This window comes from Eleutherodactylus coqui, chromosome 5 (assembly GCF_035609145.1).
Source record: "Eleutherodactylus coqui strain aEleCoq1 chromosome 5, aEleCoq1.hap1, whole genome shotgun sequence".
Lineage (NCBI taxonomy): Eukaryota > Metazoa > Chordata > Amphibia > Anura > Eleutherodactylidae > Eleutherodactylus > Eleutherodactylus coqui.
The window spans coordinates 256840974-256854019 of NC_089841.1; the positions used below are offsets into that span (position 1 = coordinate 256840974).

General features: G+C 46.6%; 1 protein-coding gene across 3 annotated transcripts in view; it reads right to left on the minus strand.

Moving 5' to 3' along the window:
- Positions 1–503: 503 nt before the first annotated feature.
- The window catches only part of BABAM1 (BRISC and BRCA1 A complex member 1), a 58638-nt gene continuing 46095 nt past the window's right edge, over positions 504–13046 (minus strand). For all 3 annotated transcript variants that reach the window (XM_066604560.1, XM_066604562.1, XM_066604561.1), the window contains exons 6-9: positions 8245–8269; positions 5862–5991; positions 5053–5133; positions 504–777 (exon numbers count right to left, since the gene is read on the minus strand). In XM_066604560.1, coding sequence (XP_066460657.1) covers positions 574–777; positions 5053–5133; positions 5862–5991; positions 8245–8269 — 440 coding nt within the window. In that variant the 3' untranslated portion in view covers positions 504–573. The remainder of the gene's footprint in view (positions 778–5052; positions 5134–5861; positions 5992–8244; positions 8270–13046) is intronic.

The following is a 13046-nucleotide window of genomic DNA, read 5'->3' on the forward strand; positions in this document are numbered from 1 at the left end:
TTCTGCTTTCTTCTCTTCACTACATAGTGCTCATTGAGCGTTATGTTGCCTTCAAGAGAGAAGGCAGAAGCGGTTAAAAAACACTTCTGCCTCTTTCTCCAGATTCTCGTCTGTCACTGACAGCTGAGGACCTGACCTGCTCTATTGCAAGAGCAGAAGCTTTAATCCTGTGCTAGATTTTTACGATCAGTTGGGATTAAAGCCCAGGCCCAAGCACCGTAAATTTACGGCGCTTCGTCCTTAAGGGGTTAATAGGGTGGTCTACTCAGTTCCTCCTGCAGTTAGGACTACATGTACAATGCAACAGGTCCCCATTTAAAGGAGTGTTATTTCCAATAAGTAATAGTTGCAAAATGTATCTATAAGTGTAATCAGTTTAGCCAAGAATGCAATTATGGAATAACTCTTGTAAATGTTGGTTTTGCATTTGCTTTGTATGGTGATATTTTGCAAAAAAATGGAAACAAAGGTCATCGCTATCACAAGATTGATCCACAATAATGTAATTTCTATAAAAATTGGTACTTTATTTATGACACTAAAATGATAACTTGTGATTCCAATCAGTTTATTTTAGACAGTTACTTCCCCTTCTGCACTCTCCTCTTCTTCCTCTAAAAGACTATAAGAGGCATGACTCTGAAATGGGCGCTGAAGAGGGTGAGCTAGTAGTCTGGCCATACAGTTATGAAGCTCCAGAGCAGGTCCTGTTATTGACACTTCATATTTATAACTTGTGCCTTTAGTATCAAAACTGCTGAAGAAGGTAAGTACGTCCTGTCAAAGATAAAAGACAATGATATTTGCAAGCTAAACATTAAAAGACATTAAGGCCGGTCTCACGCGACTGGATTGGAATTGCGAATTCTGCAGGCTCTGTCCACCCATGTGATACCCAATCACTCGCAGGTAATCAATTGCATTGCCATATGCAGTTCCATTAGAGTTTCGGAATTACATAATCTGCAAGCGGAAAATAGAACACAACATCTTCTATTTTACCTTGTATACGCACGACATAGATCCCATTGTTCTCTATAGACTTGTTGTTCTCTATATTGTGCATTGGCTGCGCGTACGGTCTAGTATACCAATCATTGCTAAATGAATCCCAGGTGTACTGCATATGACCGCCTATGTGAGTTATGGTCATGTACAGTACAATTTATCCACCTTTACACAGCCGGGTTTACAGCTATAAACCTCTGTGCGAGTCCCACAGCGTTTCTGCTTACGCCCGTGGGAGTCCGGCCTAAGACATACCAACTATAAGCACTGTGAATCTTACACAGTTTATGTGTAAGAATGCATTTTTATGCAGATATTAAGTGTGTGACAGCTGAAGCATGTGTTTACTACTGTATTTTGTTGCAGCCATAGCTAATTGTGCACCATCACGCTTAATTTATTTGTTGGAGGTGCAGACTTTTGTTTCTTTTATGCATTGTATTTATATAGGAGTGGCTGCCTCCTATTTTTCAACTATATTAACAGAAAAAGGATTTGCACTGAAAGCACTGGCCCTTTAACAAATAATGCAGGAGAAATCATTGAAGATGATAGAGGGAAGGCAAACCTATTAAATAGTTTCTTTTCAAGCGTATTCACAAACGAAAAGAAATGCCACATGAGATGCAGGGGAATAAAATGAACCCTACACAAAATATCTCATACCTAACACAGGAGGAGGTGCAGAATCGGTTAAAAAAGATTAAAATCGATAAATCGCCTGGCCCAGATGGAATACACCCAAAGGTACTAAGAGAACTAAGTGATGTGATAGCTAGGCCACTATATCTAATATTAGTGGATACTATCAAGACCGGGGTTGTACCATTGGAATGGCGGATTGCTAACGTGGTTCCAATTTACAAAAAGGGGTCCAAAAGTGAGCCTGGTAACTACAGGCCGGTAAGTCTCACTTCAGTAACTGGAAAAATATTTGAGGGGTTTCTGAGAGATGCCATCGACGAATACCTCAAGGAGAACAACGGTATAACTCCTCACCAGCACGATTTCATGAAGGGTCAATCATGTCAGACCCATCTGATCAGCTTCTATGATGAAGTGAGACTGTGGAACTCTCTGCCTAAGGATGTGGTGATGGCAAAATCCATAGAGGAGTTTAAAAGGGGACTTGATGTCTTTCTAGAGCGGAAGGATATTACAGGATATAAATCTTAGGTTGTTAATCCAGGTACACAGGCAGGTAGGTACTATTAGGGGTTGATCCAGGGATTAGTCTGATTGCCATTAGGGAGTCGGGAAGGAATTTTTCCCCCAAAAGGGCTAATTGGCTCCTGCCTCTTGGGGTTTTTTGCCTTCCTTTGGATCAACAACATAGGAGGATAAGCAGGTTGGACTAGATGGACATTGTCTTCATTCGGCCTTACATACTATGTTACTATGTTTAATAACCGCACCTGTGTTCTGCCCAGGGAGCGCTGATAACAGCTGATTATATTGTCTCAGCTGTCAGCTCTGTGGCAGAACAAAGGGAATATATTCAGAGAACAGCGGGTGGTGTGTTCCCTGAAAACAGTTCCTGGAGGCTCACGCACTACTATTTGGTACTAATAGGCATTAAGTACCAAGTAGCAGTTTATGCAAAAATGATTCATCAAAAGCGATCTTTCAAGCAATCATCTTTATGTCTAAATGCATCTTAATGCATCCATTTTCCAATCTGTCCAATGTGATTCACATATATAGCGAAATATCCAGCTTTCCCATACATATTGAGGCTTTTTAGCCCAAAGAGAGGTGTCTGTACAGCTAGGTACACATCCATTAAGTTTTGCCTTATTGTGGCAGGTCTTATTTTTAGGGCATAGATGGTGTGGCAAAAATTACATGATGCATTTTTTCTGTGGGTCAGTACAATTCTGACAATATCAAAATTTATAGTTTTTGTAGTACTAACTTTATTTTTCCCATCGATAGGGTTGCCTGAAAGCTTATTTTTGTGAAAAGACCTGTAGATTCTACTGGTATTAATTAGTTTGGGGTACATGTGAATCTTTGATCCTTTTTTAATTAAATATCTTTGAGATTGGGTGAACAAAAAAGCTCAATTGTGGCGTTGAGTATTTCTTTTCTTCTGATGGCATTCACAGTGAGGGACAAATAACATATTCTTTTAATAGGTCACATGTTTTGGGAGGCAACAATGTGTTTTGCAGAAATATTTAGGTAGGTGGTACATTGCCAGGATCCAAGGTTTCCCAGCAGAACATCGCACAGAGCCTGATACTGCCTGCATTGTCCATTGTATTGCCTTCTTTCCTTATTACACCCCGCTCCCATCTCTTCCACAGGTAACTAACGCATAGGCATCCAGCCGTCCGCATGATGTACACGAAGAAATGATTTCTCAGATCGGTCCAGCTTCATCCATCGCTCCAGTTCTGACGCTCATTTTCCCACTTTAGGTGTCTATGGCTATGCATGCAGCTGTGATGTACTGTATATGTTCCAACAACTTGCTATATCAGAGCCAGCATTGATTTTTTCCAGCAATTTGAGTTATAGTAGCTCTTCTGCGAAATCAGACCAGGGTGGCTAGCCTTTGCTATAGCCAGGATCTTTTCTAGGCAGTACAATAAAAGAAGAATGGAGGGTCATATTGTACAGACACCACAAAATGAGGGATACCTCAAAGTAGGTAAACTGTAAGGCAGGTTACTGTAAGACTTATGCACTACGGAACAATATGCACTCCCTGTACTGCAGCATGGTGCTCCATGCTGTGTTATATTAGAAAGTTTTTCACCAATAGAAGCAATGCTGCTAGGAGAAAAGAATTTTGTGGTAAGTGTTAGTGAAACAAATATGACTCCATATTCTATCCTAGGCATAGCCATTTTTTTATCGGGTAGCCATCTTGTATAACTCTTTCGTTTACATTCATTTTTCCTTTAAAATGAGACTAATTACTGATATTAAGCCTTGAGTGAACAGCCAAAGCTGATAGCCATGAAGCATCCAGACTGTACGGCGTGTCAAGATGACTTGTTCTCTGCTGTTCATGCAGGTTTCTAAATATTTATACTAAACATTCCAGTATGCATGTTCCAAGAATCTAACCATAGCCGTGTGTTTGTTTGGCATTTTAGATGTTAAATTCTTTATCTTGTATATTCAGATGTGTGTCTATGATTTATGAACCAATGGTAATAAATGAATTTAATCTAATTGAAGCATGTGCTTCTATAAAAACTACTGCCTGTCAATGAAAGATAGATAACTTTTGATCACATCCAGTCAGGTTTGTGGTTTATCAGTTATTTCTGCGCCCAAATATACTTCTTACTGAATTTAGACCCCAGAAGTATACCGTATAGTAATAGATTTATTTGCACTAAGAGTAAGGCTGGGTTCACACGGGGCGTATTCCCGCGGTTTGGCCGCAGCAAAAGCCGCGAGATTTCTGCCGGGAGAGTGCTGGAAAAAACCCGCGGCGGCTTTGAAGCGGCCCGGCCGCTCGCTTTTCCGCTGCGGCCGGCGCTCCCATAGAGGAGAGCGCAGCCTCGGCAGAAAGAAAAGATAAATAGACATACTACATATTCTTAAACCGCGGCTGCGGCGGCCGCAGTCGCGGTTCCAGCCTGCCTTACAGCAGCGGATTGGCCGTCCCGTGTGGACGAGATTTCTGAGAAATCTCGTCCACATGGCTGGCTAATCCTGAGATTAGCGGCCGCGGGCGGATTTGCCGCGGCGAAATTCCGTGACAAATCCACCCTGTGTGAACCCAGCCTAAGTATCAAAAGTGTTATGCAACATTTTCTTTTTCTGTTGGATTTATACAAAATGTATTAAAAAAACAAAACACAATACATCTGTATAAAATCCCAGGCACAATACAGCCCTATAGAAGTCTATGGGTGCCCTATACAACTTGGCATTTATGCATAGCTGTCCTGGTGCCATGTGTCTTACAATTTGTGCTAATTCTGCAAATAAAACTTTTAATTTGTGATACATTAAATATATGAGTTAAAGCAATGTTGTTGATAGAGCATGTAATACTCATAGGTCTCATCACACACTTACCTTCCAGCCTATATCTTCATCATCAGAACCATTATGGATGCAAATGGCATCAAAGAAAAAATAAGGGCACTGCAGCATTTTCTGCGGGAGAGAATAAAGTTATAATTATAATGTATAGCTTTATAACACAATCGGAACACAAAAAGCAAATACAGTGGTGCCTTGGCTTAAGAGTTTAATTCGTTCCGTGACAGAGCTCTTGACCCAAAACATTGATACACTCGAATTCAATGAATGGCCAAGCGCTGCCTGTGATTGGCTGAGCGCTGTGACAAATCACAGGCAGCGCTCAGCTGCCATTCATTGAATGGCTGAGCACTGCCTGTGATTGGCTGAGCACTCAGCCAATCAGATACAGCCCTTTTAGCAGGCAGGGATTATAAATTCCGCCTGCTGAAAGAATTTCAGAGCAGTGCAGGGAGAATAAGCGGCTAGACACGCCTGAGTTCCCGCAGCGGTGGACAGGTGAGTTTATATACATTTTGTTATTTTTTACTACAGCTAGGGATGATTTTTCAGGTAAAGGCTTAGATTTAAAGCCCTTCCCCGCAAATCACTGGGGGGGGGGGGGGGGGGGGTGGTTTCTGGCAGCAGCAGCAGCCCCATTGAATGCAATGCTGCACAGAGCAGTGATGTCATCGACCTCTGGTGGAATGTGGAAGCAGGCTTGTAACCCGAGTTTTTGCTCTTAAATCAGAGCAAAAATTCAGGAGAGCGCCTTCTCGCAAGTCAAGAAGCGTGCACGCTGAGGCACTCGCAAGCCAAGGTAAGACTGTATAGGAGTTTTTACCCAGTGCAGACATATTTACCTTCATGGTCTCTGTTAGAGTGAGTGAAGGCTGAGAAGCTGGCCGGCTGTAGATTAAGATTATCCTCACTACATAAGGAGGGGGGATAGTCTGCACATTATCTGTAACTGGGAATTCAGTTCTCTGCTGTCTGCATAAAAAAGTAGACAAATTTGCCATTATATAAATGCAATCTCCACTCTCAGGAGTTTTAGATGGCAGTAGTATAAACTATAGTTCTATAGGTTAGGCCGGTATTAGTGTATCTTGACGCCACCGGAAGCTAGGGGTTTGACAGGAGGAACGTCCCTCTCACACCCCTAGCTCCCGATAGGCGAAAGAGATTAAGGTCCTAGAAGGTCAGTGAGCCTTAGTATGTTAGCCAGCGCTGATGTGCTGCACCCGTCACCTGGGTCCCTGTCACAGACCTTGCGCTGTTGCCTTCCTGTGGCAGTCCCCACTGCTGTAGCCTTCCTTCATTAGTGGTGCACTAAGCCGTGTGCCCAGCACCGGTGTGAGATCTGTCCTCTGCCCGTCGGGCGGCTCTCAGTGTGTCAGCTGCCCCTCCCCCTCCAGGCAGTGGCCTCCCAGACGCCAGATGCGATTTCTATCAAACGGGTGGGGTAGAGGGATTGCCACTGTGGGAGCCCTGCAGCCCTCGGGGAGCGTGCGGCCGGCAGATGGGAGTGTATCTCCCCCTGGTCCTCTGTATTTCCTGAACCCGGCCACGATATCAGACTGAGATGGGAATTGGGGGAGTCAGACTGCGGCGTTTCTGGTCGCATTTACCTGGCTGCTTTAAAACCTCCGCTGCGCTGGCAAAATTCTAGGGGATACGGCTTCAGGATCACCGGCGGGGATAGCCCCGCTGTATGCCTTCTGGACCTGGGGTCGCTGTATGGATTTTCTTTACATCTCTACTGCCATTCTAGAACCTGCAGCCTAAGCACCTCTGGAGCCAATCAGGTACAGGGGGCATTGCTACAGTGTCAATCTTGACTCCACCAGGAGTTACGGTGGCGTCAAGATACACTAATACCGGTTTGGTCTAAAACAAACTACCAAAGAGTCCAATAAAATCTTCTTTTTTTTTCTCAAAATTACACCCTAGAAGTTGTTGTTTTGCCACAAAACTCGGCATGCAGTTCCATTTCAGGCAGATATACAAAAGATGAGACTTATGGCATGATTAGATGAACAGTCTTGTCAACCGAGATCCTAAAAGTGGTTCCCCCCATGGCCTATAAAAGGCCCGCAGAGGCTCCTTGTGTGTAGTGACCTCTTCTTCTGCTTGTGTGGAGCTTGTTGACCACCAGAAGCCTCTACGACACAGAGAAGAGATTTCACCTAGTTACCAGCGTCTGAGAGGGAGCGCATTATTGGGATGTGAGAAGCTGGATGGTTGAATTAACGAATTGCCTGCCACCCGATATGCTGCAGGATACAATACAGAACATGTATGCCTCCATGCCCGCCTGTATTACATCTTGAATCCAAGCTAAAGGCGGCCAAACAGGGTACTAGAGGCTCCATTCCCACCCATATCACACCTTGCATCCAACCTAGAGGTGGCCCAACAGGGTACTAGAGCCTCCATGCCTACATCTTGCATCCAAGGTAGAGGAGGTACAACACGGTACCACTCTATAAAATCAGTTCTCCATGCACAAACATAAATAGGCATATACTCACTCCTTTGTTTACTGGCTGCAGTCCCACCTCGTTTACCGTATATTACAGGTGATGCAACCAATGACAGAGATCAGTGATCAATTGCTGAATTCTGTCTTTTGCTGCATCGCCCATGACATTACATAAATAGCCTGACGAAGCCTGTAAACGTGATATCAGAAGGAAGACCCAGAACGGCGGCGGCACAGGACACAGTGGGGAGAGGTGTGTATATGCCTATTTGTTATGTTAGTGCATGGGGAACAAATCTTTTTTTTAGAGAATATTCAACTTTGACAACCCCTCTAATGCATCGCGTAGCTCAGCCCCGTCACATGTGCCGATTCCAGCCAATAAGGAGGCTGGAATCGGCACACGTCATGGGGCGGAGCTACGTGATGACGCGTACAAGGGGGCGGAGCCAGAACGCCGCTGCTGCCGAGCCGAAGGGAAAAGACCCATCTGCGCAAGCGCGTCTAATCGGGCGATTAGACGCTGAAATTAGACGGCACCATGGCGACGGGGACGCCACCAACGGAGCAGGTAAGTGAATAACTTCTGTATGGCTCATATTTAATGCACGATGTATATTACAAAGTGCATTAATATGGCCATACAGAAGTGCATAACCCCACTTGCTATCGCGGAACAACCCCTTTAATAATATGTTAAGCAATTCTTATAGTGTCTAGCTTTAAAGAGGATATTACAGAGGATTATTTTACTAACTTACATTAAGTTAAAAAGGCCTTCAAGGTCTGTACAACTGAATTAAGGAAAAATATATAGCCACATCTGTTTCACAATGCCCTGCCAGATCCGTTGCATTGTGAACACCAGTGATGACCAATGGCCTCCCATTGACTTGACTCCCATTAATATAGGTTCCACCAAGGTGTCTGCGGTTTATGGGAAGAAAAAGCTGTACATGATAAAAGCTGGCATAATCTGCAATGGAGGCTCCTTCTAAAACCTTCCATGTGGGATATGAACAGAGCTATAATTATAGGCACAAAAATCTGCTTTTTAGAAACATTTTTCTACTTTGCTTTCAAAATGTACTGCAAATGACAGGAATTAGGTTTACCTGATAATTCCCTTTCTTGAAGTCATCCTGACAGCATACACCTGGAGGTTGTCCGCTGGACACCTGTTGGCACAGGAAGCGAAAACACAAAAGGCAACTCCCACCACCGGCTCACCAGTGTGTACCAAATGACTACAGTGAGGCCTCATGTCCACGGGCAAAAGATTATTTAAAATCCGCAGCAGATCACCCACATGCGGATCCGCATCCCATAGGGATGCATTGACCACCCGCAGGTAGATAAATACTCGCGGATGGTCAATAAAAGCGATTTTTTTAAAAATTGAGCATGAAAAAATCCGCACCATGCTCCATTTAGGTGCGGGTCTCCCGTGGGGACGGCTCCCGCTGGCTTCTATTGATGCCTATGGAAGCCGTCCAGATCCGCGGGAGACCAAAATCAGAATATACTCACCTGCTCCGGATCTTCCCTTCTTCGCAGCTTCATCTTCTCTCCGTCGTGGCCGGATCTTTTTTCTTCGGGCCGCCACATGCGCGCGGCATGCAACCGACGTGCCGTGCACATCCGCCGGGCCGAAGAAAGAAGATCCGGCCGCGACAGAGAGAAGATGAAGCCGCAAAGAAGGGAAGATCCGGAGCGTGCAGAGAGGTGAGTAATTGCTATTTTCATCCCTCATGTCCGCGGGGCAGGAGGGACCCGCTACGGATTCTCCATGGAGAATCCGTAGCGGGCCTGATTTTCCCCGTGGACATGAGGCCTGACCCGGCTTTACTTAACCAATATTTTTTAATACAGAAATCATAATACAGTACCTTACTTCACGTAAACATAACTCAAGGGGAGGGAAAAGCCCCTATGCTGTCAGGATGACTTCAAGAAAGGGAATTAACAGTTAAACCTAATTCCTGTCTTCCCCTCGTCATCCTGACAGCATAGACCTGGAGAAGTGCCAACAATCTGAGGGCTTTTTTTAGGAGGGGACCACCGCTTGTAGCACCTTACGCCCGAAGGCCATATCGCAGCTGGCCTCTAAATCCAGGCGGTAGTGTTTTGTGAATGTATGGATATTCGACCATGTGGTGGCCCTGCAGATTTGGTCGGTTGTCACCTGGGCCCTTTCCGCCCAGGAACAGGCGACCGCCCTGGTGGAATGGGCCTTAACGTTGCCCGGGAGGGAAATCCCCTGGGATCGGTAAGCTTCTTTTATAGCCAGTCTGACCCATCGCGCTAAGGAGTCTTTAGTAGCGGACCCTCCTCTGCCCGGACCCTGAAATTGAATAAAAAGGTTGTTAGACTTTCTGAAGGAACGCGTGACCTCCAAGTACTTCGAGACTGCTCGTCTAACGTCTAGATTATGGAACTTCTGTTCCGTGATGTTACGGGGTTCTTGGCAGAAGGAGGGAAGGACTATGCGTTGTTCCCTGTGAAAGTCCGTGAGGACTTTAGGCTGAAAGAAGGGGTCAGGTTTGAACTCTATTTTATCTGGGAAGATGGTCATATACGGAGTCCTGATGGAGAGGGACTGGATTTCCCCAATCCGTCTAGCGGATGTGATGGCGACTAAGAAGGCTACCTTATAGGAAAGAATCGTAACCGATAGGTCTTCCAGGGGCTCAAAGGGGTGTGCGCAGAGTGCCTGTAAAAATAGGTTAAGATCCCAGGGAGGCATGGTTTCCCTCACAAAGGGGTGAAGTCTGACTGCCCCTTTGAGATATTTCCTAATTAAATCTATGGTCCCCCAAAGGGGAGTCAAAGAAGGCTCCAAGAGCGGCCACCTGGACCTTAAGGTTACTAGGTCTTAATCCCATATCTAGCCCATCTTGCAGGAACTCCAATATCATGGATACTATGACCCAACCACCTAGAAAAGGTCTCCCAAGCCCTAGGCTCTCGCTTAAGGTAGTTATTACCCTTCCTGATAGCCCCTGGCTCAGGTATTTTATCCGCTCAGCTTCCAGGCCGCCATCCTAAACTTCCGGACCCCTGGGCATATCAGAGGACCTTGTTGTAGGAGGTTGTCTCTCTGCGGAAGATGTAGAGGGTCCTGCGCCGAGAGAGCGGCCAGGAGCGGAAACCAGGCTCTTTTGGACCAGAATGGAGCCACCAGGATGACAGAGCCTGGGGACCCCTGGATCTTCCTCAGGACCAGTGGGATCAGGGGGATAGGTGGGAAGGCGTATGCGAGGTCCCAATCCCAGACCTGGGACAACGCATCTATTCCCAGGGAACCCCCGTCTGCTCCCCTGGAGAAAAACCGGGGACATTTGGTGTTCTCCCGTAAGGCGAACAAGTCCACCTGCGGTGTCCCCCATTTTCCTATGATCAGCTGAAATGCATGTGGATGTAGACTCCACTCCCCCGGATCTATCTTCCTGTGGCTGAGATGATCCGCCATGGAGTTCTCTGGGCCTTTTACGTGGAACGCTGTGACGGAAGGTGTCCGCTGTTCTATCCATTCAAGAACTTTCACCGCCAGGTCTTGGAGTCGGGGGTTCCGTGTGGATCCCTGGTGGCGAATGAGGGACACAGTTGTTACGTTTTCGGAAAAGATCTTTATGTGTCTACCCCTGACCTCTGTCTCGAAGCCACGGACGGCCTTCCATACAGCGCAAAGTTCCTTATAGTTGGAGGACTGGATAGCTTCCTCCTGATTCCAACCCCCTTGGACATAATTTACTGATACCAGTTGCACTTGCATCAGTAAAAATGGATACTGGGGATGCGGGGTACCAAACTTTGGCTCTGGCGAGGTTGGAGGTGGACATCCACCATTCCAAAGATCTCTTTATCTTGGAGGTAAGGAGAACTGACTGATCCAGGGAAGCGGATAACTTATCCTGGTTACTCAGGATGAAGTCCTGGAGGGTTCTACAGTGTAATTGGGCCCAAGGGACTACCCCGATACAGGATGTCATGAGGCCAAGGACCCTCATGCCTCTCCTAAGGGAGATTTTAGTGGAGAGAGAAAGTGCCTGACACTCCTCTAATATTGCCTTCTGCCTCTCTAGGGGGAGGGATGAGCACTGGTGGTGAGAGTCCAGGATAACCCCGAGGAATTTTTTCTTTTGTTCGGGAAGGAGACTAGACTTGGCAGTGTTGATGATCCAGCCCAATGATTCAAACAGGTGGAGAGCGAGATCAATATGGGACCGAAGCTCTGTGGCTGATCCTGCTATGATAAGGAAATCATCCAGGTATGGTACGATCAACACTTTGGTTGTCCTTAGTGCCGCCACCATCTCCAAGCATAGTTTAGAAAACACCCGAGGTGCGGAAGAAATCCCGAACGGCAGGCACGTAAACTGGTAGGGTGAGACTGCTCCATTAACCACCAGAGCGCACCGCAGGAACTGCAGGAAATCTGCGTGGATTGGGATGTGGTAGTAGGCGTCCTTTAAGTCTATGGTGGCCATGACGCTATCCGGTGCAATTAAGGGGACTGCCGACCATACCGATTCCATTTTGAATCTTTTCTATGAGATGGACCTGTTTAGAAATTTCAAATTAATAATGGTTCCATAAGACCCGTTGGGCTTTTTAACGAGTAACAGGGGGGAGTAGCAACCCCTGAACTGCTCTTCTATGGGAACCAGAATGATAGCCCCTAAGGATAACAGCTCCTGTACCCCCAGCTGGAGGGCCTGAGCAGACGAGGGTGACTGGCAGGGGGTAACTACGAACCTCCTAGGAGGGGAGGAGGAGAATTCGATTTTATAGCCCTCCGTAACTAGGCGTAGGGCCCAGGGGTTGGAGGTCACCTCCTTCCATTTAAGGGCGAACCCCATCAGCCTACCCCTGACCTGTAGGGTTTTTGAGGGCAGTATCTCACCCTTTCCTCCCTTGGGGTAGGACCAGCGACCAGTCTTCCATTTCCCCTTGTATGTCCTGGGGGAAATAAAGGATGGAGGGTAGGAGGAGGGAGGTCGCTTGAAGGACTTCTCCGTGGGTAGCCCCTGGCTCTTGTCTGACGCCTTTTCCAAAAGGGTATCCAGGGAAGGTCCAAAGATTCTATGCCATTGGAAAGGCAGGGCGCAGAGCCTGTTTTTTGATGCGTTGTCGCCCGCCCAGGCCTTGACCCAGACGGCTTTCCTGGCTGTATTAGAGAGAGCCGCTGAACGGGCTCCGAGCCTCACCGACTCCATTGAGGCATCTGCTAGGAACCCGGTTGCTTGTTGGAGGAGGGGAAGGCAGCTGGAGATGTCTTCCCTGGAACCCCTCTGGGCGATCAACGTCTGGAGTTGGTCCAGCCAGACTGTCCTTCCTCAGAGTCATACTCCTCTATATGCATCCGCCTTGCCCTTTTCGTGGGGGGCGGAAGGGGGAAAGAGGAGAGAGAGGCTTCAATTTCCTCACGGATTACGGACCGGATGTTCGCCATGGCAGAGGAGCCCTCTTCACGGATCCCTTTCGCCGTACAATCTGTACACAGCGGTATTGTATGGCTTTCCTCTAGCCGACGTAAGCAGACCGGGCATTTACGTATGCG